The sequence below is a fragment of the Neodiprion fabricii genome, chromosome 6 (genome assembly GCF_021155785.1).
Source record: "Neodiprion fabricii isolate iyNeoFabr1 chromosome 6, iyNeoFabr1.1, whole genome shotgun sequence".
NCBI classification, from domain to species: domain Eukaryota; kingdom Metazoa; phylum Arthropoda; class Insecta; order Hymenoptera; family Diprionidae; genus Neodiprion; species Neodiprion fabricii.
In genome coordinates this window covers 27,511,737-27,537,132 of record NC_060244.1, presented here as the reverse complement: position 1 = coordinate 27,537,132, position 25,396 = coordinate 27,511,737, and the positions used below count along the sequence as shown (strand labels likewise).

At 41.6% G+C, this 25,396-nt stretch overlaps 1 protein-coding gene across 3 annotated transcripts; it reads right to left on the bottom strand.

The window, feature by feature from the left end:
- Positions 1-7,906: 7,906 nt before the first annotated feature.
- LOC124185611 (homeobox protein Nkx-2.2a-like) lies at positions 7,907-25,092 on the bottom strand. Of its 3 annotated transcripts, XM_046576524.1 has the most exons (5): positions 24,869-25,092; positions 24,547-24,755; positions 13,301-13,407; positions 13,004-13,207; positions 7,907-10,477 (listed from the first exon to the last, which is right to left on the bottom strand). In XM_046576524.1, exons 2-5 carry the CDS (start codon positions 24,627-24,629, stop codon positions 9,978-9,980), a joined length of 894 nt encoding a protein of 297 aa, XP_046432480.1. In that variant the 5' UTR covers positions 24,630-24,755; positions 24,869-25,092; the 3' UTR covers positions 7,907-9,977. The 3 variants fall into 3 exon arrangements, with proteins under 3 accessions (XP_046432480.1, XP_046432479.1, XP_046432478.1); XM_046576523.1 differs by having other exon boundaries at positions 24,547-25,092; XM_046576522.1 differs by lacking the exons at positions 24,547-24,755; positions 24,869-25,092 and adding an exon at positions 16,153-16,384.
- Between the last annotated feature and the right edge of the window lie 304 nt (positions 25,093-25,396).

Below are 25,396 nucleotides of genomic sequence, written 5' to 3'. Positions count from 1 at the left end.
GAATTTTGCGAACCTGCATAAATCGGACAATTGTTTTTTTTCTCTGCTACGGTTTTTTCCTTTCATTCTCTACCGTTGTTCTACGTCAGAGTTACAACGTTTTTATAAAATACACAGCCTTCCGTCAGCACCACTTGACATTTGATAACTGGACCCCAAAGCTCAGATATCACCCCCGGAATGTATGTATATCAATATATATATATTTATACATAAAGTTATGCGACGGCAGGAACGAGGATGCGTTGACTTAACGAAATTGGTGCCAGCGGTGGGATCAGGAGTGCTTAGAGCCCGTCGGGGAGTCGAAAGGTTGATATTCAACGTTAAATATCGAGAATGATATCGCATTCTATTGTTTGATCATACTTAACCCCTGTACATATATTGGGCGGGTTGTAGAAGGGAGCTAACAGCGTGTTAACTTGTGTTTAACCAAGACTCCTGTTTGTCCAATCGAACCTTCGACCGTACACAATAAGAGAGACGATACGCGTGCAGGGGCGAGAGACACGCGCTCTCATCAAACGTCAGGACTCTGAACTGTAACTCAAAGTTTCCGTTTTCCAGATACCCGGACCCCGTTATTTTCCTCCTTCATTATCGACTTTTGAATATTGAAATCGAGCGACATCGTTCCGATCATCGATACCGGAACAATCGCACTTTGTCCTCGTCAAAATTCGATAATTAACGTCGAGAATCCAGCGTGACGGAAATTTCGCGCGATGCACAGCATCGAGTGTCGATGAAAATTCAAAGCCGAATGATACGGCCGAGCGGGATATGCGGTGTAGGAAGATAGTCGATATCAATTAGGATGGTAGTTCCGGTCACGTGACCCTGGCTACCGGTGCCTTTTCCTCTTGTCACCCTCCGTAATAATAATATACGCCTCGTGTGCCGCACGTGTCTGTAGACGTGGTTGTCCGTTCATTTTTTACTTTCTATTTTTCACTTTCGATGCTCTTTATTTTCGTTAAAAAGTGTACTTCCGGTTCGGTCGCGGTAAGCGTGCATTATCGCCGGCCCGTACACAAAAGCACATCCTATCGCGCATCCCTCCGCTCTACATTTTCGCCCTTCGAACCAGCGATGGTCGCACGACCTTTCAGGGTTGCGGGAACGCGAGTTTATACGTATACTCGATGCGTATGCCGCACGTCGCTCAAATTATAACTGCTACGTCTACCCAACCTCCGCAGACGTCGTTTGTTACAGTTAATTTTCTATGAAAACAGATTACGCCCGCGTATGAACCAGCCCTTGTCCCACAGCTCAGTGTTAACCGTAGTATAGAAGGTAACGAATTCTTCGACACCTCTCGATTTTTTCCTCAAAACTTGATATTTTCATCGGGTTTTTTACGCGAAAATAAAATCGTCGATAAACGACGGGGTATGTATACGATTTCCAAAAATGAGTCGAAAGTAAAAGAGAAGGAAAGAGAATTTTTTTTTAATTAAAGGCTCAGCCGAATAACGCCAAGTGGCAAAAATAGGATAAATTTATTTCGGTCCAGTGTTATGCAACATATTTGTACTCCGCAGTTGCATACATTTTGCAACAGTGTGGGGTGTAAATTGAAATCGTCTAGTTTCTCAATAAATTTCTTCACCAATGCGCGGAATATGTGATGTATGGTTTGGATAAGTGCCAGAGCTGGTTAAGGTAGGTACATAACGCACGAAGTTTGACAAATAATAACTTTTGGCGAGAGCGAGTTTCGCACACGTGTGTGTATACCTAAATTTATATACATATATACGCGTGTATATGCATCGGCGAGGATGTGTGAGGACGGGCATAAAAACGCGGGGAGTGAAATTAATCAAAGCGAAATTCACCGACCACCGACAAAGCATATTCGCCGTAAGAATTGATCGCTTCCGGTTCCGGTCTCTTTATGGTACACTGCGGCCCACCGATGTATTAAGATTACTTAATCAATAAAACCGCGCACGGAGATCTAATTCATTTTTACTTTCTTTTTTTTTTTTTCTTCCCTCTTCTTCTTCTTCTCTCGGTTGTTTTTGCTTCGTTCGTTACTGATAATCCAATTTTCACCAGTATTGTACGCGAATGTTTTCCAAATTTTGATTTTTATTCAACACGTTCATTTCTTTATCGATGAATTATCGATCGAAGGACGAGGACGGTTCTTCTCAAACTTTTTCTCCCTCTCACCATCTCTCTCTCTCTCTCTCTTGAGAATTAAAGGGACTTCAACAAGGTCCAATTAGGCCCCGGACACTGGGTTTTTCCGGTTTACGTAGAGAACGAAGCTGCGAACGTCCGACCGGAGAGGTCAGTCAGTCGCAGAGCTTTATCCGAGGATATAAAAAAGACGACGGGGGGACTGGAAGACGGAAAAACTTTTCCCTAAACTTTTTCAATTCTAAAACTTCTCTCTATACCTTGAACATATACCCGCGCGTTGCCTCCGACGGTGACTCGAGCAATCGTATTGTGTACGAAAGTTTCTTTTTTCTTTTTATTTTATTTATTTTTTTTTTTTTGAAGAAAAAAGAGAACAATAACGAATAAAAGGAGAAAAGAAAACTCGCGTTAGCTTGTAAATACGCTCGAGTCTACCGATATTTTTCCGGTTACAACGAGTGTCTACGTATTCACGTATATACTCAGAATTCTTGTTTGTGTAGAAAGGAAATGGAAGATATTTCTTTTTTATACACCGCTGAACGAGTATAACGTAAGATTTTTGATTTGACGGAAAATAAGACGTCGGGATGCGAATCGAAGGATGAAAATATCGAAAGCAAAATATCGAACTCGAATAATTATAACAACTACGAAGACGCGATGAACGATTTAAAGAGAGAAAAAAAAACGTACCAATTTTTACGCATTTATGTGAACCTGAGGAATTTCGATCGTGTACAAAAGCTAAAATTATATTTGTTTTTTTTTTCTAACATTTTATGAAGAAATTTAAATCATTTTTACACAACAATCGACGAGCAGCGATGAATAAACTTTGCGACGAGTGATTTTTTTTTCCACGGTATTACCAGTATCATCCAATTACATTTCAAGCTTGTATTTGTCCAAACGCTGATTCCAAATTCTTGCAAAAAGTGCAAATATCCCTTCCGTCAAATCTGTCCACGTGAGCAGAGTTAGCGCATAATAAATGGTGAAAAAGAAACGGGGAAAGTAAGAGAAAAAAAAAGGCTAAATTGCAACTAGGGTCAGCGAATATACATGCAAGGTACGAATGGCCAATCAATAACAGAAAATAAATTGATAGTTGTCGAACGGCGGGACGTCCCCTAATATTTCCGAATGTAATCGAAGGGGTGTGCACCACGCTCTTGGAATGAAAGGAGAGCGCGAGAGAGAGAGAGAGAGAGAGAGAGAGAGAGAGATGGAAACGAGTACAAACGTAAAAAGAAAAAATAGAGAAGAGGGGGGCGAAAAAGAAGAGAGAAAGAAACCGAAAAAACCTTGACAATATGCTACAGTTGGGGGTGTATTCCCTTTCCTCTGGGTGTTTTATTGGTCGGTTTCCGTAGGGTCAAAATTCTCTTTTATACAGATACACGCATACACGAGCAGAGATTCCTCTTATATCCTGCACTACTATCCGGCCTCTCCTAAATCTCAAGCACAATTCACTCCGCGTTGTTACGCGCAGTTCGTTGTTGGACAAAATCGAATCACTTTTCCTATTTATTCATTCGATTTTACTTGCTACGCTTGCTCTTCTGCGCGACCAAATTTTCTCTCTTCGTTTTTTTCTTCTTTTTTTTTTATTTTGAAAAAAAATATTCGGTATTGTTATCTCGAAATGGAATTTCAGTAATTTAATTATGTTTAATCGAGGTGCTGATAATTTTTGTTTATTTTATTTTTTTGTCATTTTGAATTTTTTTTTTCCTTTTTTTTTTTAAGTTACTTGAAACCCTGACTGTAAATGTAACGACAAGTTCTTGCGTTATCGCATCTTCGAAATTAAACTACCGAGGTGTTTAATAAAAAGTAGAAAATTAAAAATTCACGTCTCTTAGAGTCGGTTGAAAAACTTGTTGAAACGAAAATATGACTAAAAATATTAAAGCGTCTTAAAAACATGATGTCGAAGTTAGCAACAGTTCAATTTCTGAAGTCAGTAACGTTACTTTAACGACGCGTGTTTAGGTAGATCGTTACTCCGCACCTTTTAGGATTTTCTAAAATTCATCCAGTAAAGCATAACAAAAGAAGCTACGTTCATTTTGTGAAAAGCCAACTTCTCGAAAGTCGTTTAAAAATTGTACAACGATTTATTCCAACGTTACTGACTTCGGACTTGTTAAAAAAACCTTTAATTTCAACTTCACCCGAATGTGATCCTTGACAGGCCAACGTCAAGTCGAGCTTCTCCGTCACCTCGGAGCTTTTTAGGGACAGAGACGCGAATGGCCCGCGAGTAAGTTGAGAGTAACGGACTATGTCCAAATCGAGATAACCGGTGGTCATATAAATCACAGTACAGGGTGCGCAGAGGCACCAATGGCGTCAATGTTATCGGCGACTTCCGGTCGAGTGGGCAGAGAGCCGTTCACCACCTATACACTAAATCGCGACCATACCCCGTCTCAATCTCAATCGCGGAGGTCATCCGCGGCATATGCTGCCCGCCGTCCGGTCCATTTACTTCGCATCGTCATCGTCCGTCTCGTCCCGACAACCAAAGGACGAACTAACTTCATTTCGGTCCTTCAGGAGGCTGCGGGCTCGTAGAAAATAATCCATACTTCGGATTAATTTCGTCCGGAGATAATCGTGCATTGAGTGTTCGTCGAGATAATCTTCCGAATAAAATGAGCCGTCGTAGACTGACGATCGAATAATAATAATGATAATAATAATGATAGTAACGTACTTTGAACCATTTTTAGGTGCTTTGAAACAAGCCGTCGATGTACGCAAGCTTTCGTTTGTAATTCTGGTGTTGGGACTTTTTTTTCATGTTTATGGAGAGGGTAAATCAGTGGTATCTACTTTGGGGGAAACAATCTTTTTGCAAAAAGTCTGTAAGGTAAACTTAACAGTTTTTGACACTTTTATTTGACATAATTATAAATTGACGTCAAGAATTGTGAATTTCTCGATGACCAAAACCAATTGATGGACGGTTAGATGAAAGGACATTTAGTTTTTGGTAGATTTTAGAATCAAGGGTCGAACGGGTACAACGAATGAAGGTCAGTGACTGGTACATTTACCTTGCTCTACGCCGAGTAGCGAATATTAATTACTCGTTGATAAATGTCGTCCGGTATGCGATTCCGAGTCGTTTATGCGATTGCCATCCGATAGTTGCAGATTACATCTGCAATTTGCGCCTCATCATTTTTTCTCGCTTGCGCTTTTGGATAATCTGGCACTTGCGGAATCTGGCCGATTGTTCAACCGTCGCTCGAGAAGTTCGCATCGAGTGTTAATCCGTAGGTATCATAAATGTCACCAGTCTCGATGATTCGGTTCTGTAAAATCGCTTCGACATTTCGCAACAAATTGTTAGTTCATTCGACTCGATGATCCGTCAAAGATACGTAATTGACCCGTCGATCCGGCTTGAAACGCAATAAAACAAGTCGCTTGATCGCTCCTTCGGTGTATTCAGGTTCAAGTAACTTATCATATTTTAATTGAACTCGATCATCCGCGAACCTTGTAACATTTCGCACGCCGCTCGCTTCGAAACTGCTCTCCAAAAAACAGAGACCAGTGTCTTTGGAGCGAAGTTGGCCCGACCAGTCCAACGCGAAATTGGACTTTCCATGCACTTTATTTTACGGGCATTGGTATACAACCACAAGTAGCGCAGGGATGATTAATGAAAGTCGAGATCGTCGAGATAGGATCGTTCAATGGCCACATATTGATACGCGTTTACGATAAGCAGCGTCAAACATATTCGACAATCATTCCGATCTTTTATCTCGACAGCTGCATTTCGTACCATCCACACCAGATTCAAGAGGGACAACCCTCGGCGCTTCTCTTCTCTTCTTCGGCGACGAAAAGATGAAAAATGAATGAGAATTTGTACGTTGTCTCTTTGTTAGACTGATTTTGCACAGTTTGCCAATTGACGGTTATTTTTAATTTATTTAAAACTCACTTAACGATTTGGACGTATTCAGCCATAAGCCTTGATAATTTTAAGGACATTATTAATCCAAACGGGCTGACGTGCACGTGCGAAGCAAAAGGATTTTACTGGACAACGAGATGGTGTCCTTTTGGTATCCCAGGTCAGCGGACAAAGTATTTTTACAATCCCTTTTATAAACTCGGATATTCGGCTCGTGATACTTGGAGCATAAACGGTTCGGGATAAAGTAACAAACGTCGAGATAAATTTTTAGTTCGGAAACATTTTAAGATATTTTCGAACGTGCAGAAACCGACGCGTGCATTTGCAGCGTTATGAAACCCTTCATTTTTCAAGTGGCTTCTGGTTTGGGAAACGATGGCTCGACGTTGGAATAAGTTTGCGTAAACAACTTTACTTCTAATTTGTGAATGTAAAATTATCAAAAAGAGTCGGAGTAGGCAGAACTAAAAAGGGGTGAAAAAGAAGGCCAAAAGCATTTTAACACGTACGAATTTTATTCGTTGTTCCAGATCCCACAATATGGAACTGGAGTTAACTTTAAAAAATCATTGCACAGTTGGAATAAAAAATATTCCATACAAATCCTCTCGGTAACGCACTTTTAAACAATCATCTATTTTCCTAGAGAATTGATCTCTCTCAACAAACTCATGCTGAACATTCAAAGTGCAAAGCGTTCAACCAAATCGAACTCAAATTACTGACTCGGAATAAATTAGATCCTTTAATTTTTCTTGTGTTAAATAATGGCATTTTTTTACTTTTTAAAACTCCGTTCACTGCTGATGTACCTTGAAGTAATTACCTTTCAACAAACTTTCGTCGTTGCGTTTGTGATAAAAATTTTGATCCGAACCAATTTCGGCAAAAAATCCAAAAGGCAAACCTCATTCCAGAAGTTCATTCCCACTCGGTACAAACCGCAAAGACGTCGAAGATTTTCAGGTGGATGAAAAATTGATCGTTGATCCAACGATGTTGTAAATCGTGTTTACAGCGATTCGTTTTAGATTTATCGCTAAGCCGTGTTTCGAGTTTATTTTTCATTGAATAACCGATATATTCTAACCCGATTCGTCACGCGTCCAAAATCTGCGCCGCAATCACGTGACGTAACTTTCCACCTACCGACAATTCGCGTCGCAGCGAGTAAAATCGGCATTAATATTTGGCGGCTTGACCCTCGGGGCTGCAACCCCGGAGACGGTGGCTGCTGGGCGAGAGGGGCACCCTCAGGAAATCTAAACCGGTAGCAAGATGGCCGTTCGGAAACGGAAACCGGAAGCGTGTCACTCAAACTATAGCGGCATCCGGCGTACCCCGAAAGTGGAATAAATGCGCGCGATGCGTATATATATTATATATATGTGTGTGTGTGTGTGTCTATGTGTATGTATATATGTTGCACGCATACATATACCTACATGTATAGGCGATGGACGAGCAAAGCTTCGCGTCGTTGTATCCACACTGTGCGTCACAAGTGAAATTCTCAATTCCGTACGTAAAATCGGGGTGAATTATGCAGAAAAAAGGAATTCTTCTAATTATTTACTCATTTTATTTGATTTTTTAACTTACTTATTCGTAATTGTTGAATATGTTCTGATATAATATACGATATATACATGTATACACACACACATACACATGCAGGTATATATATTAGTTTGACCATCGTAAGGTATTTATATTTGTATATATTTATGTTTATATTATACACAATGTACATTATATACATTACCTAAATCAATAAATATTAAATTACCTATTTTATATATGTATATATATATGTATGTATATTTAGTATATATGTATATATTTATATGTAAAATACGAGGTGAAACGATGATGATATTTTTCTACAAAATTTGTCCCGGTCGAAGACATTCTATCCCCGTTTTTCACTATCTTTTTCTTTGTACCGTATCTCGGCTTCTTTTGTACACAGTTTTCATTTGAGATGATACAGAGCGAACTGATTTCGTACATCAATTGAGAGTACATGAGTTGTGACCGAAAAAATTATTAAAATAAGTAGAAAAAAAAAAAGAATACGGTTATACGTTTATATGTACAAGAAGATTCTTAACGCACACACGATCAACCTAACAATTTCCATCTATCATAGTATATATATAATATATATATACACATTTTTTTAACTACACAAATACGATTATTAATGTTTAGTGAAGTTTTGCGAACAAGGTACGCGAATGAATTGAACGAAACGGAACGAGTGCTGATCGATTTTTACCCGGGTAAAAGTGCGTTTAAGTACGAGCTTTGTAATTTTCAATTGCAAGTATGTACGCCGTTAATCTGCATTCTCGAGTGTAAAGTAAGCCGAGAACCTGGACTGCAGTAAACACGGAGTGGGCAATAGATCTCGCTGATTAAGTAAGCAAGTAAGTAAGTAAGTATCATTTCTTAATTTTTCCCTTCACACGTGTGCGCCGAATAGATAAGTATAATCTACAATATACCTTATATATATCGCTACCTTATCTATACACGGTCTTAAATAACGCCCAGATATATAACACGCATTTGTCACGTCGATTGCCGTTACACAACTTTTAATATACAGTCGGTGACCGAAAGAAAGGAATTCCCACACCATTATCATTACTAGCGATATTTTTCTTTCCTACATTTTCTTTCGTGAATTGTTCTTTTTCTTCTTTTCTTTCACGGATTCCGAGCCTTTGTTAGTTTTTTTTTTTCTTTTCCTACATTTATGTACATGTGTATACTTTTTACGTTTGCGAGTTAAACGATCTTGAGAATAATTTTAAATTAGTTACGATACGCGTTTTATTCACTGGGTTCAAATACTGACATTCCAAGACTCGTTGCGATCGTGATAAATAACGAGAAGAGAACGAGTGACATAAAATAGAATAAACAATATCGCGAAATCACACCCATGTACAATTATCTAGTGCAATATTAGATACAACGGAGAGGGAAATTCGCTAAAATATTTAACTAGATCATTCGATTCGTGCTGTTTTCAACCCTGATTTTAAACGGGGTATAATATATATGCACACGACGAGTCGTCGATGAGTACCGGATTGAATTCTAAATACTAATTTGAACTCTGTCTAGAATGAATTTGTACAAAAACCTTATCGACTATTTTATAATACATTATCTGCGTAGGAAATATTCTTAAGAATCACATTAATCAACTACTATATGGCGTACAGGATAATATTATACCAGTTAAATACAATATATTATATGTATAATAATATACTATAATTATACGTTCTAAAATCACTTTGCGTCGTTATTCTTACATTATCGTGAAGTTATAATAACTAATAATAATAATAATAGTCATCATCAACACTATATTAAGTTATACACGTATAACATCGTTATAGTATATTAGGTATGTATGCCTATGATTTTTGACTACATCGTCATCGTGACACGCGTTTCAGCTAATTTACACTGCTGCCACGTCCGTCACGTGACTCGACCTACGAATATTCAACCGTCCGACCAAAGACGGTATAAAAATTTTGCCACTGAATAGCATGGAACCAAAAAACGAAAGAAAGGAAGAAAAATAATCCACCAACCGTAGCTGAAGAAAAGATGATACGAATTTTGACCCACCTCCATATATATTGGAGTCGAACTCATTATACCCCATATTGGTAATTTCAATACAGCGAGTAGAGCGAATTTACCTTTCCAAATTTCGCATATCCGCGAAATTGGCAGCTGCGCGTTTATCGATTACGCGATAATTGCAAATCGGCAGCTATTGCACTGTGGTAAAGTTTGATAAAATTTGATAAAATTTTTTAAAAAACTCGTAGCGCGCTTACCACCAGTACGGTTTCTGCATGTACGGAGCCATGGGGACCTGTCCAGAACCGGGATACGAGACCGACTCCATGAGCTTCGACTGGCACGGTTTTCCGTCGCGGACGAGGACGGGGACGGCGACCCTCCTCGGCGAGCACCCGCTTCCACTGGCTTCCACCTTCTCGGTTGCGGCCCGCTTCGTCTTGTACCTGTGGTTCTGGAACCAGATCTTGACCTGGGTCGGGGTCAACCTTATGATCGAGGCCAGGTGTTCGCGTTCCGGAGCGCTGAGGTACCGCTGCTGTCGGAATCGCCGTTCGAGCTCGTAGGTTTGGGCCTTGGAGAAGAGGACCCGCCGCTTTCGTTTCTTGTGCTCGTTCTCGTGGGCCTGAGACTCGCCCTGGTGCTCCTCCTCGAACTCCTGCTCGTCCTCCTTCGACTCGTGACCGTTTTCCGGGTGCGAGGGAAACGAGAGGTCGGATATTGTCGGGCTGGTCGAGTCCGGTTGCTGGAGGACTGGAATCAGAGATCGAAGATATCCGGCTCAGTATCCGACGTGAAATTTGCGAATCGGATCATTCGTCGAGGGGGAGAAAAAAATGCGCAAACGTAAGCGCGGCGACGTGACCTTTGTCCGAGAAACGGCGGGTAAGGGAGGGAAAAGTCACTTCCGGTTTCTTTTTAGGGGACACATCCCAAACCCTACCACGTGTACTTTTACACGCCGAACTGAAACTGGTCCGTGTTCCGCTAACTTGACGGAAGTACCAAGAAACGGTCTGATTTTTCCAGACGCGTAGCAAGAGACCCTCTGCACTTTGTGCCTAAACGTATACCTATAATCACTTTGTTGTGACCATGCACTCGGTCAATTAGACGCGTGATGCACAACAGCTGCATCGTCGATGGGAGAACGACGTGCGTCGGCACCGAATCATCGATAACCGTTAGACCCTGATTACAGAAGGCAGATGCGCGGCGGAGTCGGATCGATTTTTTAATTACGCATTGTTATATACATATATATATATGTATGTATGTACCTATGTATAAAAGGCGATGTCTAACCACGAACTTAGTTACAAATTGTTTTGAGTCATCGTTTAGGAAGACTTTAGAATCTGCTTCATTCCGCGCAGATGTACTGCGGTGCATCAGAAAACGTCAAGGATGTAAAAACCGTGTACATTATCGCACGTTGACGCAGGGAATAATGTCCAATCGTTCTGACCAATAAACTCTGCGCAATACTCGAGAAATCCTGAAATGAACGATGTTTCAGGGTAAACTCAAGTGCTGGTTTTTACCCCTTGAACGACCGAATTGGCACGTGAAAAAAAAGACGTGTCTGATGTTTTTTAACGTATTACATCATATCTCAAAACGAAGAAAATCGGTGACATGCATCTCGATACGTCCCTTGTCGGTTGGTTTATCGTCTCTCTCTCTCTCTCTCTCTCTCTCCTTTTGAATGAAACGAGGAAAAACAATTGGACAACAAATCCTTTTCTCCGTCGATGACCAGCTCTGGAATGGTCGCATCGAGGTGAATGTTGCCCCAACCCCTGCATGGCGATGCCGGGAGGGTGTGGACTAATATAAATCCTATTTGATACCTACATAATATCGTACAAGCCCCACGGGATTGCGGCAGCGTTTAAGCGCGTTGTCAGCGTTACGATTGCCGCGTTGGATTCTCCCTCCTCTTGGGTTTGGGGAATGGGGATATTGTCGACTGGCTGTCCGTATCGTTTTCATGGGAGATTAACCCTGCGGGACTTTGCGTTGTGATTTCATTATTCGCTTCGCACGAGGAGCGGGTGTCTGTTGGAGTACGTGTTGTACCTACCCCACGTTTCTTATTCGCGCCTGCAGCCAACCGACACGTCTTCGGTAAATACACCCCATTATTTCCTCGTGGCGTTTCATGGGGTTCACGCTTGAATCTCTATCTGGGTTGTTGTAGCTACTCGTTGAATGGAACGTTGTTGTTTCATCTTATCTCGCGTGGCCGTTGTGCAGATGGACATCCGCTTTTATAACGCATTCACGAATAATGTTTTTCGTCTGTGACGATGACCCTGTTTTCAGTTTTCCACTCTTCTCTTCTCGAAGAAAAAAAAAGAGAGAAGGAGAAGTTACGATAATTAAACCAAAAATAGGGAGACCAGTTTTTATCAGATCTCGACGTTTTGAAGTCTGGAGAATCACTTTCCAACATTCTTGGATGAACGCTGATTTGATATTTGACGAAATTTCTTCTTCAACGATATCTCAAGAACGAATGAATGAATTCGAAGCTATCTGATGCTAAACTTCCAAATCGACCACAAAAATTGTTCTACAGTTTTCCAAACCGGCCAAGTTTGGTCAATTTTGATCATCAAAATTCTTCAAAATTGACCGGCACGAGTCTATTTAATCAGTCACAAACGTCTAATCTCTAAATAAAAAAATAAAAAAAAAAACAAATCGATCCCGAAGATTAATACCTCAACCTACGCTTTTCAAACTCTCGTAAATTTCCATTTCCAAATCGAACGATAAAAAATGACAATCGGTAGTGACACCCGAATTTGAAATCGTTTTGACCGATTCGCCGGGAGCATAAACGGTCGGTAATACTTGGCGTGACTGTTTTCTTTGGATCGTGTTACGCAAAAGGATCATACCGAAGGGCGAGGCCGCGAAACGAGGTGTAAAAAATGGGCTGTCTGAACACGTAGGTGAAAGGTCGGGAAATTTCGGGGTAGGTATAGGTGCCCACATTGACAGAGCGCGGGCTGGGCGTGACAATTCGAATTCATTGAAAGCTCGGGACATCTGCGCGCACTTTTGGTACATCTGCCAATCCGCGGTACCAGTTGAGCGAATCGGCAGCCGGATCCGGGCGAGCCTTTTAGAGGCCTATTAGATCCTGCTTAGTCCGGGGGTTCGGCTCGGCCAATTGTACAGCGCTTGGCAAACACGGGGACGCCGCAGGACTCGAGTCCTCGCGCTTTTTCCTACGCCTATAAATTGAACTCAAGGCTGATTTCTCACCGTTAACTTCCTCCAGGGGTTGCGGCACCGTCGAAGGCAGCGACGGCCCGGATGGCCAGCCCAGAATTCCCGGCGGTGGAGGCGGCAGCGTCGCTCTGTTTAAGTTCCCGTGAACCCCGGGCTGCAGCATCGCCGTCGTGTGTTCAAGGAGCTGCTGATAAGTCGAGGGCACCTCGTTTGCCGTCGGCAAGACCGTCGTGGTTCCTGAAATAAAAAGGGGGAAACGACGCTCAGGTTCGATGTTACCTTCGGGAAATCTTGGAGCAGGGAACTCGGGAGTTTCGAAACCGCACTCACCTTGAAGCTCCGACTCCTCTGGCGTCGGTTTCGAGTCGTTTAGCTCCAGTATGTCGCTGATGTGAAAACCGGACGTCCGTGCCGGCATCTTCATGCTTTCGAGTAGCCTGAAACAGCCGATTTAACGTGTCGTTGATTCGATCGTCATTCGGTGAGATGATAAATCGTACCTAAGTTTGGAGAAAAGATACGACCGAGAAGGGTTTCTTCTATTGTCATTGCCACTGGATAGTGCACTGAGAAAAATTTTATTTGTTACAGTAACTAGCAAAATTCAGTACAACAAGTATCGTTTAAAACACTGTTTGAATATTGTTGGAATTACGAAAAACGATCCTTTTTTGGTAATCGCAACGCAAAATCAGTCTGTGAGGTTTACTCTACTTTTTTAGTTAAACGAGGCTTTAACGTCAATTTATTGTTGCGCAAGCATTAAATTTTTGCAACAGTTACAAGAAAATATAGCGACAGCGATCGTAATGAGAAAGAATAGAAACGGATACTGGACTTTCCGGTAACGGCTGGAAAACTAATTTTCATTTTGTACCTAGAACTATATTTTTCGGCTGTGGTAAAAAATGAAATAATTAAGGACTGAGCGGTAACCGGAACTAAAAATTTCTCTCGGTGTGGGTGAACAGAAAAGGAACGTCACGTCTGCACAGACATCGCAAATATGTAGAAAGGAGAAAAGTATACGTCGTAGTATCCAAGCTTTTCGAGCTTTCGGTAATCACAGCTAGCTCAAAAAATAGCAACGACCTGATCGACTTTTGAAAAACTGACGTGTTTCTTGAGATATTTACACTGTTCCAAGAGTTGAAAAACGGATAATTTCAATGAGATTCTTGATGCCTTAATTGTATCCGCCTTATTAGCTAAATGATCCTGGATTTCCTCGTCGCTTGGTTCTCAGAAGCGAGACGAGAGCTTCCTGCGATTTTCGTTCTGGAGACGGGTGTTCGAAATCCAATTTGAAAGAGCAAAAGCGTCAAGTTTGAACGTGTCAAAAAGCCACGAGCTTCAAGGAGCCATCTCTAATGCGATTGAATTGGTCTTTTTGACAATCCTCATTCTACCGACGGTCTTCGGAGTATTCGAGGAACCGCGACCAAAGGACCATGTCTCTCTACCTGTCCGCCACCTCCGGCTTCAGGACTCCCTAAATGAACCTGCACCCTAAGCTCCGTAAGCCATTCCTCCCATTATCTCGACACGTTTCGCGTCATTCTCGGACATCCGATTCTTGTGTTTAGTCACCTACACAAATGGCGATCAGTTATTCGAATACTCTGTTCCCAAATCTTTAATAGCTCCTGTGGCCACCAGTTTCCCTGACTAGTTAATGGAGGCAGAAGTTGAAACGTCGAAAGAATAGGAAAAAAATTATCACCACTTTTCATATCGGTCAACACTTCTCAATTCGTTTTCTTCATCATTAAAAAAATTTCTCTATGTATTGTGTATTGTTGTGCAATACATCGAATCGACAAACTTTTTGTATCAATGTCGAATCAACGAACGAAACTTGATCAACCCACATTTTCTACTTGTTTTTACTACTCGTTTCTCATTATCATTGACCAGTAACCGAGCACTGAATTTTTTTTTTCTTTTTTGTTTGTCATGTTTTTTTTTATAAAAGCAATGTCTAAGCAAAAAAATAAACTTGTTACTCACAGTAACGAAAACTATAACCAGTATGTACGTATATGTTTATGTATATATATTTTTTCCCCAGTGTATATAATATTCATCTGCATGTAAAAGGGTGTAAAATGTGACAAAGCTATGCTCATTTTAACCCAGTGATAAATCGCGCCTCCTGCAGGGAATTAGCGGGAAACTCTGGCGTTGAAATCACCGAACTGGTTAAAGACCGAGGAACTTCTCATCCCTCTCACCGCAGCCGAATTTAATTTTGCTAATAGTCGAATAGGCCAATTATCAGCGAAATTGATCACGATGAATAGCGTTTACGATTTTGCAAAACGAAGCCGTCGACGTAACGAACTATTGCCTGATACCGAATTTTTTCTACTTTCAGATTATCGTCGATTGTTGAACTCGAATGAATGACCGAATACCCTGAAGGAGTCCAGCCGACCACGGAATTACTTCGGTGAGTGCAAATTGGAGGTTACGCTTTTGGTTAGAGTTATTATGAAATTGAGCCGATGCCCGCCCTTCAATTTTCTTCCCAACGAAAATAACGCGATTCTCATACGCGATCCCGACGGGGGCGAAAACGGTTCATTTCCCTAAGTGGTGCGTATCGCGTCGACGTCAGGAAATGGTCCAATCTGTTCGCCCGCCTTGCGTGTCCGCTTTGATTTAGCCCCCCGTCGGTATCTGTGTTTTATATTATATCCTCGTTAAGCTGAAACGCTGTATCAGGTACGATTGCCTCGTCAACGTGTAATATCTATCGCCAAGCTGTCTATAACCGTTGGCAAACTCGATCAATTCTCAATTATTGCGATAGTAGAAAGAAGATAAGAATTTTCTCGACTGTAACACAACGATTTTCACCTGGATTTAATCGTTTTTTTCATGCCCGCTTGCGACTTTTCGCTAAACGTTTCTCTCCGGTGAAAGAGAAAACCTAAACATTCGTTGGACATTGATGTTAATAATAATTACGACATCACAATCATTGAATTAATTTGTAGCTCACGATATGTGCAGAGAATGCAAAATAATGATAATCAAAGATGAAATGAAAACAGAAGGTTGTAAATGCAGCGAAAATTCGAATTCTTCGAAAGAAATAATGACGGATGAAAACCATTTTACTATTTTCATTTTTTCATTTCATCTTCTTATTACGTACCGTTAGAATTTCAATTTACCTAGTATTCAGAGCGAGTTGACTGTACCAAACATGGTTCAACAAACTCGCCGGATATGGAAGAAGCGACCATGGTAGGATCTTGTTTTTATCCGCCATGTTGAAAGTCTCGTTGCGCGTTGCAGGTAAAATTTTATCGTCAGTAAAACATATTATTCCTGTCTTTATCTGCGATTATGCAGATTGAAATTTTTGTCGATATATATTCGTTCACTCGCAGTTCGGTTGCTACGTTTTCACAAATATTAATCTTTGCTTGACGCTGTACGTATATGTGTATATATTATGTATACATACATATATATATACACATATATATATATTTCCCTTCACGTTTTCGTCGAACGAATCAACACCGCACAATTTTAATCAACAGCTAGTATAAAAAATGTAATTACGGTTGAGAAATACCGTGTAGCAGAAACCAAGCACATAGAATTTCACTGAACAATTTTCACGTCAATCGAAAAACAAAGTCCCGATAACTCTGACCGTGCATTGGAACGATCAACCGTGTTTTCTCCAATTTTCTAAAACTCGGGGCGTGATGAAAAAAAAAAAAAGAAGAAAAACCGAAACGTCCACTCGCATCGGCTCAAGTGCAGCGGCTGTTAAACGCGGTATTTTCGGAACACCAGCCTCGAGTTAAGGACTCTTGTTGTACTTTTTGAGTGTCCCCGACGAGCACTTGACCAACAGTGTTCCCTACCTCCGGCGAGGCTTCGCTCACGCTCGAAACTCAAGCACCCTCGAAGAAGGGCGGCGTCGTCAAACCGAGGGCGGGACCTCCGACGTTTCGCGTCCCGCAGCGCGACCCCCGAGGGAAATTTACCCCTCTCGTTTCCCGTTTCATCCCTTCTCTCTGCGCTGCGCGACTTGGCGGCTTCTGCTTTCCGATCATGTTGACGCAATCGGAGCGACGCGAGGCTTCGCGGAATATATACCTATACGTATGTGTACGTATAGGCTAAGAAACGAAAGTGTATAAAATGTCGATGAAAAAGAGAAGACGAAACTCATAACTACGTGGAGAATAAAAAATGGAAATTCAAAATTAAATATCCGAGACGTCGGAAGACCGTAGAAAGGGTTTCCAAGTCTTCGTTCCAACTAATCTTTTATCGCGTTGGGAAATTTCCGGGGGATGGAAATTTACGGGGTAAGTTACGCCGAGGCGGGACTGAAAGCGACCCCTGAACCAGCCAATGGGATCCAAGGGCGGGTGGCCAATCGGTGACGAGCTATTCAACCCCCTTGGCTCGAGTTGTCCAATGAAAGGCGAACATCGATTAGAACTTTTCACATTGAGGGCATACTTTAGTTTGAGTACTAATGTGAATGGGTATTAGCGGTCATTTCATTTCGTTTTTTAGCTCCCCTACCACCTTTTTTATCCGAGCTAGGTATACTCTTCCCTCGCTCTCTTCCCGCATTGTGTAGCTCCGGGGATACACGCGTGTATATACACACGTACGTAATGTACCGGTACACAGGTATCATCGTCGACTGGCTGCAGAACAACGTCGATATTTCCAACGCGAAACCGTGCCGTGTTACGCGTGGCTTATTTTTGACCTGCGTATAAAATGTTACAGCCGGGTCACGTGAAGAGATTCGATCTATTTCATACCCTGCAGCTAAATGTGAGCCCGAGTGTGGATGAAAGTTAAAGGGGAAATGAGGAAACAGACAAGGAGGAATAAAAGTTTTCGCGTTTTTGGATATGAAAAGTCAGTGCTAACGAGGGCATGGATTTAACGCGATTCCTTTTTCGAGGGCGTCCTGACCGCTTGTGCAACGAAATATCCGGCATCTCCGGGACGGTGAATAGACGATGAATCGACTGGGACAAGTGGCTATTCACCGTGCGCGAAGGCGAGAAAAGAAGAAAGAGAAAGGGAAGAAAAAGAAGAAGAAAAATGTAGAAGCTTCACGTTTCGGACCCCCGGTCACGCAGCTACCGGAGTCGAATCTAGACAGGTAGCTGAGATGATATATACCCGAGGAAGGCCCGGTAAAAGGGCGAATATCCGGTCCATTCGGTCCATTTGGTCCATCAGTCTCCTCCCTTTATATCGCGCTTTATACTCCCGGTGTCGGGGCTTTTGAAAAAGTCAAAAAGTGCGGAAGGGGGCGGCGGCTCTGACGATTCTCTGGCAATATCCAACACCAGCGATTTATCACCGGGCAGTTTGTACCTCGTACCGCGTTCACGCAATTGATCCTCGTTCGATTCGTCAAAGTTTCCGTGTCGGGGGACGTCCCGATGACGTCAGAGCGTCGTTTTCGGCGCCATTTTATCACCGCGTAACCTAAGTTTCTAATTTCAATGGAGGAAAATCGCAATTCTTGGGGTTTCAAATCACTCGTGTGACGTAAATTGACTAAACGCAAAACAACGAAGCCTGGTTGCGTTAGTTTTATTTTTTTCCACCAGATGACGTATTGCAAAGTAACAATCTCGACACCGCGGGCGCGAAATTCAAAAATGCAAATTTGCGGGAAATGCACGAAGGGGGTGAAAACAAAAACAAAAATAACAAATGTAACGAAGAGCATCGACGACGCCGAACATCGTCTCTCTCTCTCTCTCTCTCTCTCTCTCTCTCTCTCTCTCTCTCTCTTTTTTCTCTCTCTCTTTTTCTCTCTCGCCGCGAGGCAATCGAGCTCGGAACATTTGTCGAGTTCTCACGACTGTTTGGCGATATCTGTGCCAACTTGTTTCAAGCACGCAACCCAATTTGTCTACGTCTCATATCGGCTCGCCGCCACGACACGTCCAGGACCCAAGGTAGACCTTACAAAGCTCTGCATTACGGGCTGCAAGCACAGTCGAAGGGTTTATTCCGGCAAAGTGTGCGCGTCTGGAATATGAGCTGATCACGCGACAGGATTAACCAGTTTCTTTTTTTTTTTTCTTTAATTTCAGGCGATTTCGAGAAAATATGTAGACAAGGTGTTATACATATTGTATTGTTCGGATCAGAGAGGAAGACGAAGGTTCGACTCCGGATTCTTCGACCGGATGGTCGGAGTTGGCTTCCGGTCGGAGTTTCACGGTTTAGCCAGGGCTTAAATCTCACCGTAGAATCTAATGCAATGTTTATTTTAAACACCAATTAAGGATTGCGGATCCACTGCCGGGTGTTCAACGATTCGAGTTAATCGCTGACCCCAAAGTCGAGGATTACTGGACTTCGGCCGGTTCCAAACACCGAATATTTCACTCTTTATGCGCACCCCTGAACAAGATAATCTCATCCCAGGGTTTCTTAACGGAGATTTCGAAATCCGGGATACTCTTCTCGCATGAATTTACAAGTTTAACGAAATTCTTCGATTCATTCGAATATGGATTTCGAAAAGCCTAAAACTCCGAATACAAGCAATTGCTAAATGAGCAAGTCCAAAAGAGAGTGAATTTGTTTGTAAAAAAATTTATCGTTCATTTTTGGTACTCGATAAAATTCAATTACGATGATCGAGACGAAACTGAAACACAGGATTCATGAAAATCCTGAACCCTGATTATAACAGTTTGGCGAATGTTGAATTTTCAGAGTAACGAAGAAAGCGAAATTTACCGTTAAAATCTTCACAACGCCCGACCGAGTTTCCGTCTATACCCCCGATCTCTCGAGAGCACTCAGAAATCGATCTTCTGTTAAAATTTCGTGTCGAACGGAATTTGAGAGTTTGAGTTTTTCGTGGATGAGTGGAAGGGATACCTTGAAGGACACGAGACTTAGCATCAGGTGGCAGGAAAATACGTGCCGAGATGAATGGTCCGCTACCCATTTAAGGCGTATTTTGAAAAACTGCCAGAAGCGAATTAACATGACAATATCGATACCTGTTCGTCGGGCACTCGGTATACCGAGTTGTCGACCCGGTGGATCCTCGACCGATGAAAGCGGGACCGCATTTTACTGCCCTTACGTGCCCGGGCAAAATTTTTCAACATTTCTGAAATTCCCATGAAGGATCAGAGTCGGTGCGGACGAGGTTCATGCCGAACACGCGAATCTCTCGTAAAGCAATCGACCGACAAGTGCGCTCCTCGAGCCTTAGGACTCCTCCTGTATCCTTCCTTCCTTCCATTCAGTTCTTTCAAACTCTCGAATGTCTCTGCAGTGTCTGTAACCTGCTGCATACTCGTTACGCTGGTATAATCTGAAGAGCCGTGCTGTATATTTGCCTTTTCGGTTACCTGAATCTATACACCTTCTATTCTTCATTACCAAGGGACCATTTCGCTTGCAAATGGAACCGATAATTTCAACTTTTGAACACTGATTTACAGTGATTTTTTTCTAACCTTCAGTCCTTCCCTGATTTATCATCATTTTCGAGTTTTCCAGACGATTTTCAGTGACTTTTCGATCGGATTTTATCACGACGAATCGCTGCAGGATCATCGGAAATCAATTGAAATCAATGAACATCGCATGTTAGGATATAAATCTATAGAACGATGATGGATTGAAAGCATTTGGCGTTTACTACGAGACTGTAAATTACAAAAATTTCCATAATTGCCAAACGCTTGCAGCGCAACTTCTTCAGCGTTGTCAGACGTGATTTCAAGTATGATTTAGAACGATGACCATTGATTATGACCCTCATTATTTCAAACAATATTCACTCGTTTAGGTCCTCGATTTTGTATACGCCTTGACTTTCAGTTGTTGAATTTATTACTTCCTGTAAGGAATGGTCCCTCTTTTAGTTTCCACCCGAAACACTTGCTCGGCATTCCTACACAGCGGTGATTGAAGCTGACGAATAAGAAAGATTTTGTTTGAAAAAGCCCGAAATCTAAACCAGAATTCTTATACCCTCCACTCGAGGGTCTATTCACGCATTCTTTGCCTCAGGTATTCGCTCCGACTTCGATCTCGGTATGCAGTCAAATTAGAAAGTGTGAACTTCCGGTGTTCCGTGGGCGGATACCTGGGCGTTCGACTACGTACGTCCGGAAAATAAACAGCATTGAATGGAGTAGCCTGGGTGGAATAACTTCTTAAACGTCTCTTTAACTGCTCCATTGTACGAAGGTTTGTTCGGAAAAAGGAGCCTCGGGGCCCGAAGATTTTCGCCTCGACTCGCGTCCGCTTTTCCAGCATTTTACTCGGGGCCAAGAATGAAGTCGAATTTTTGGAGAAGCCCTCGGATACACGCCTGGATACTCTTGCCGTCGTCGAAAGCTCGCAGAATCCCGCTGCGCGTAGTACTACGAGGGTGACACACCACGGCCCTTCGAAAATCCCTTAGGGTCAAGCTGCGCCTTTGTACCAATATCCATGAATGAACGTAAACCTGCGCGTAGTCCTCTGCTGCCCTTTCCTCGTCTTATTCTCACCCTTCTGCCTCTTCTTCCTGTTCGCCTCAGCCTCAAGTAGGCGCTACGACAATATGGCTAAAAATATGATTTTACTCGAGGTGCGAATTGTTGGCGAAGAAATACTGGGCAACAAATAAATCCAGGATTATAAGGTTAGCGAGAAGAATTTTCTTTTTTTCAGTTTGGGCTTAAATAAATAAGTTTTCATTTTTTACTTGGAATAATGCAGAAAAATTTACATTCATTACTTGTATAAAATTTGCTTTTGTCTGATTTATCAACGTTAAAACGACAAAAGCAAACTTTGTAAGTAACGAATGAAGTTTTTTGTTATTATTCGATGGGTAGAATTAAAATTTATTTATATAAATACAGAATCGAGAAATTGTTTCTTTTCTGTTCACCTGTGATTAATTATTATTTTTCAATAAAAGTAATTTAAATTAAAAATCCGGAACATCGTTCTGGTTTCTAAAAAAAAAAATTCATCTAATAAAACCATTTTTTCTTTTATCAGTTGCGTGGAGGAAATGAAAATTTGACGTCTAGAACTCGGACTCAAAATTGACGTTGACCGGTGTTACAAGTTATAAAACTGTTTTAATATTCGAATTACGTTTGTTCCGAGAATCCAAAATCGAAAAAAATTTAACACACTTGAAATGTACCGCAGTTTTGAGTCTGCTGCGCCTATGCCGCACGTATCTCGTTTTACGCCTACACAACGCCTATATTTCAAAAGATATCCTCTTATCCGATTGTCAGTCGATTACTATTGAGCCACTGTGTAATATCGAACGACTCGGGTAACTATTTACCTCAACGAAGGAAACCGCCGAAAACCGATACTATATTTATTAATTTTACACCCGAGAGAAAGCTGTCGTACGTTGAGTATTTACAAAGTTATTACGTTCGTTGGCCACAATAACGATCTATTTGAAAATAGAAAAATAAAAAGTATAAAAAATGCTACCTTTAGTTATCGATGCTTCGTTTAAAAATCGCTTCACAGATGGTTAAAAATCTTGTAAATTCGATCGATTCAATTCTAAAACCGTTCATTTTATTTCAGAGACTACTTTCTTCAATATCTAATTCAATTTACTCAGTCACAAAATAATTATAATTTTACATGAATCAATTTTTACGTTTTTTATCGCATATTTCCCAACTCCAATAGAAAAATGGAATTGCTGAAGCAACCGCATGATTCTGGAAGAAAAATAAGCAATAATAACGAGAATCGGGGAAAGCCGGTTGCAACCCCTGCAGGATAAACGGACGTCCGACTGCACGAATCGGGAAAGAGACGGGCTGATGATTATTCATAAATTTATTGTGTAGACCCAACAGGTGCTCATACTTGGGCAATATCACGATCACGATTCGCATCGATGGCGCTGTGTAACATCGCGTACCACGCCGCCGAAGAGGGGCTGCAGAGCTTCAACCCTCCAGAAAACACGAGTTGTGCACTCGTAAGCTGCACCCCTCCACAGATCCAGAGCTCTTAAACGTTCGTTTCCGCCGGCGGTATTGCAGGGGTGGATCATCCCAATCAATTACACTGTTCCCAGGCACGACAATTGGATTGTGTTACACCGACGTCGAGCAATCACATTTACATTCCATATTTTCCGTACGCAATTTCTCGGGGGCTTATAAAAATTGTAGAAATTAATTATTCGGTATTACAATGAGCGCGTTATCTTTTTTGATTGATTAAAAAAACTTTAAACTTATACGGACTTTTCGTCCTCGCAAGACAATTCGTGAAAAATTCGGTATTAAGTATCGACCGTAATGTTTCGATTATTTTAACAAAGATAAATTCTCGTCGTTGGTAAAATTCGTCGAAGATCTTACGGGGTGATTAGGTAAAATGATTATGGACATAATATCCATGTAGGCAGTATAGAATCTTCCTTAAAAGATGTGAAAATTTTTGCACCGTAATGATCGACCCAAATAAAATTGCTGAGGGGTCGAAGAGATTATTTTATTATTTATTTCTTTATGTTTTTCAAAATAAAGATTCTGGATCGAGATTTGATCAGCGGCCAGTCGGCAACATGTTTCGCTATCTCTCAAGTCATATCGTCTGATCGTTCGCAGTAAAACGTTATAATTTAAGTCTCGCTTCGTTGAAATGTAGAACGTCTGCGCATTAACTACAAGAATGAGAGTGTATGAAAAAAATTTAGGCTTCTTTGCTGAAGAGTTAAAAAAAAAACCGTATTTTCTCGCTTTTTCACTTCTCTGTTCAAAATAAACTGACCAGGATAGGATCAGAACTCCGGATCATGGATTCTGCTGAAACTTCCCATAGTTTTTCTTGGGCCCAAAATATGGTACTACTGATGCGTAATTACATCTACCGGGCTTTTTGTGCGGTGGGAGTTTGTCACAGTTCGTTATGGCTCTGAAATAATAATGTACTCCTTCGCATTTGAATCCGTAAAATCCTGTCATCGAAACTTGAACGGAAACCAACAAAAATTGATGTTTACTGTAAAAATACGCAGCAGAATTCATTTCTCATAGCATTTTACTCGTCAAACTGCCGATACATTATCAATGTTAGTCCAGAGTGAAGAGAGACGTACGAAATGGAATTACATATCACAGGCCAAGGAAATGCACTGAGAGAAATTTTTAGTTCCGGTTACCGCTCAGTCCTTAACTATTTTCACTTTTTACCAATTAGTTTTGTAGCTGTTACCAGAAAGGCTGTAATACTCTCCTTGCGGGGTCTACTTTTTGCGCTAAATCGAACGCCCGTCACGAGAATCCGTCCAATGACGATAGAGTTATCGTTTCACCTGAAAGGGCACGAACCCTCTCAGGAGCGGTTGCGTTGCACTCGGCATCGTCAGTATCGATCGCATCGCCAAGGTGTACGAACCTGGAGTTGCGGCAGCGACGTTCCACAAAACGACTGGAGGAACATCGCCGCGTATGATATACGCGAAGTACTACGGAGTAATAAAATTAATTGACATCCGGCGAAGACACTCGAAACTAGAGTGTGAAGATCGTTAATCTCACCTGTAGTCGTCGTCGTTGCTGACATAGTCCGGCGGTATGAGATGCCAAGAGGCGTCGTAGCAGTCGTCGTAGGCCGCTGCCATTGTCGCAAAGGGTTGCAACAATTTTTCGAACAATTTTTCACCGGTCTTCCCGATCTCTCTGTTTCGTCCCCGAAGCCTCGCTGTTTCCCGGTATTCGTTTCACTGCTGCAGTCGAAAACGACTGATCTTTGGAAGATAGTCCATTAGAACTGATCGCCGATTTTTACCCCGTGGAATAATTTTTTGAATTTTTGATTGAAAATTTTATCACGCGTCAAAGAGTGGCCTCTGTTGTTTACGATTTTTATTATCTTCTTCCGGTTATCCCAATTACACCGTCATGACGCGTATCGTCAACGAACAGCGAGTCGATGCTTGTGAATTTTTTTACAATTGTTCAACGTAATCTCCAGTGTTCCGCGGTTTCAACAACTTCCGCATTTATTTGTTTGTCTGGTTTTTCGTCAAATTACTTTCTTCTGCTCATCCGGAATTGTTTTCGCGTGTGAGAATTCAAGAGTGGTCGTACCTGTGCGCGATCACAGACTGGGTAGCGAACTCGATACATTGATTACCTATATATTATATCGAAAATATGGCTACCAGATAGGAGCTCTGGTAACCTTATCTTTTTGATAACACCCCATATAGATTATGCTTTGACTACTGCACTACCTATATATTACAACACACAGGGACGCGTGCACTTGTGTACCGAAAAATCACGAGGGTCTTTAGCGCCTTCGATACCCGATTCGTTCCGAATTTATGCGCAAACTGAAACCCGAAAATTTATATTTATTCCAAGATAAATAATTCATAATCAA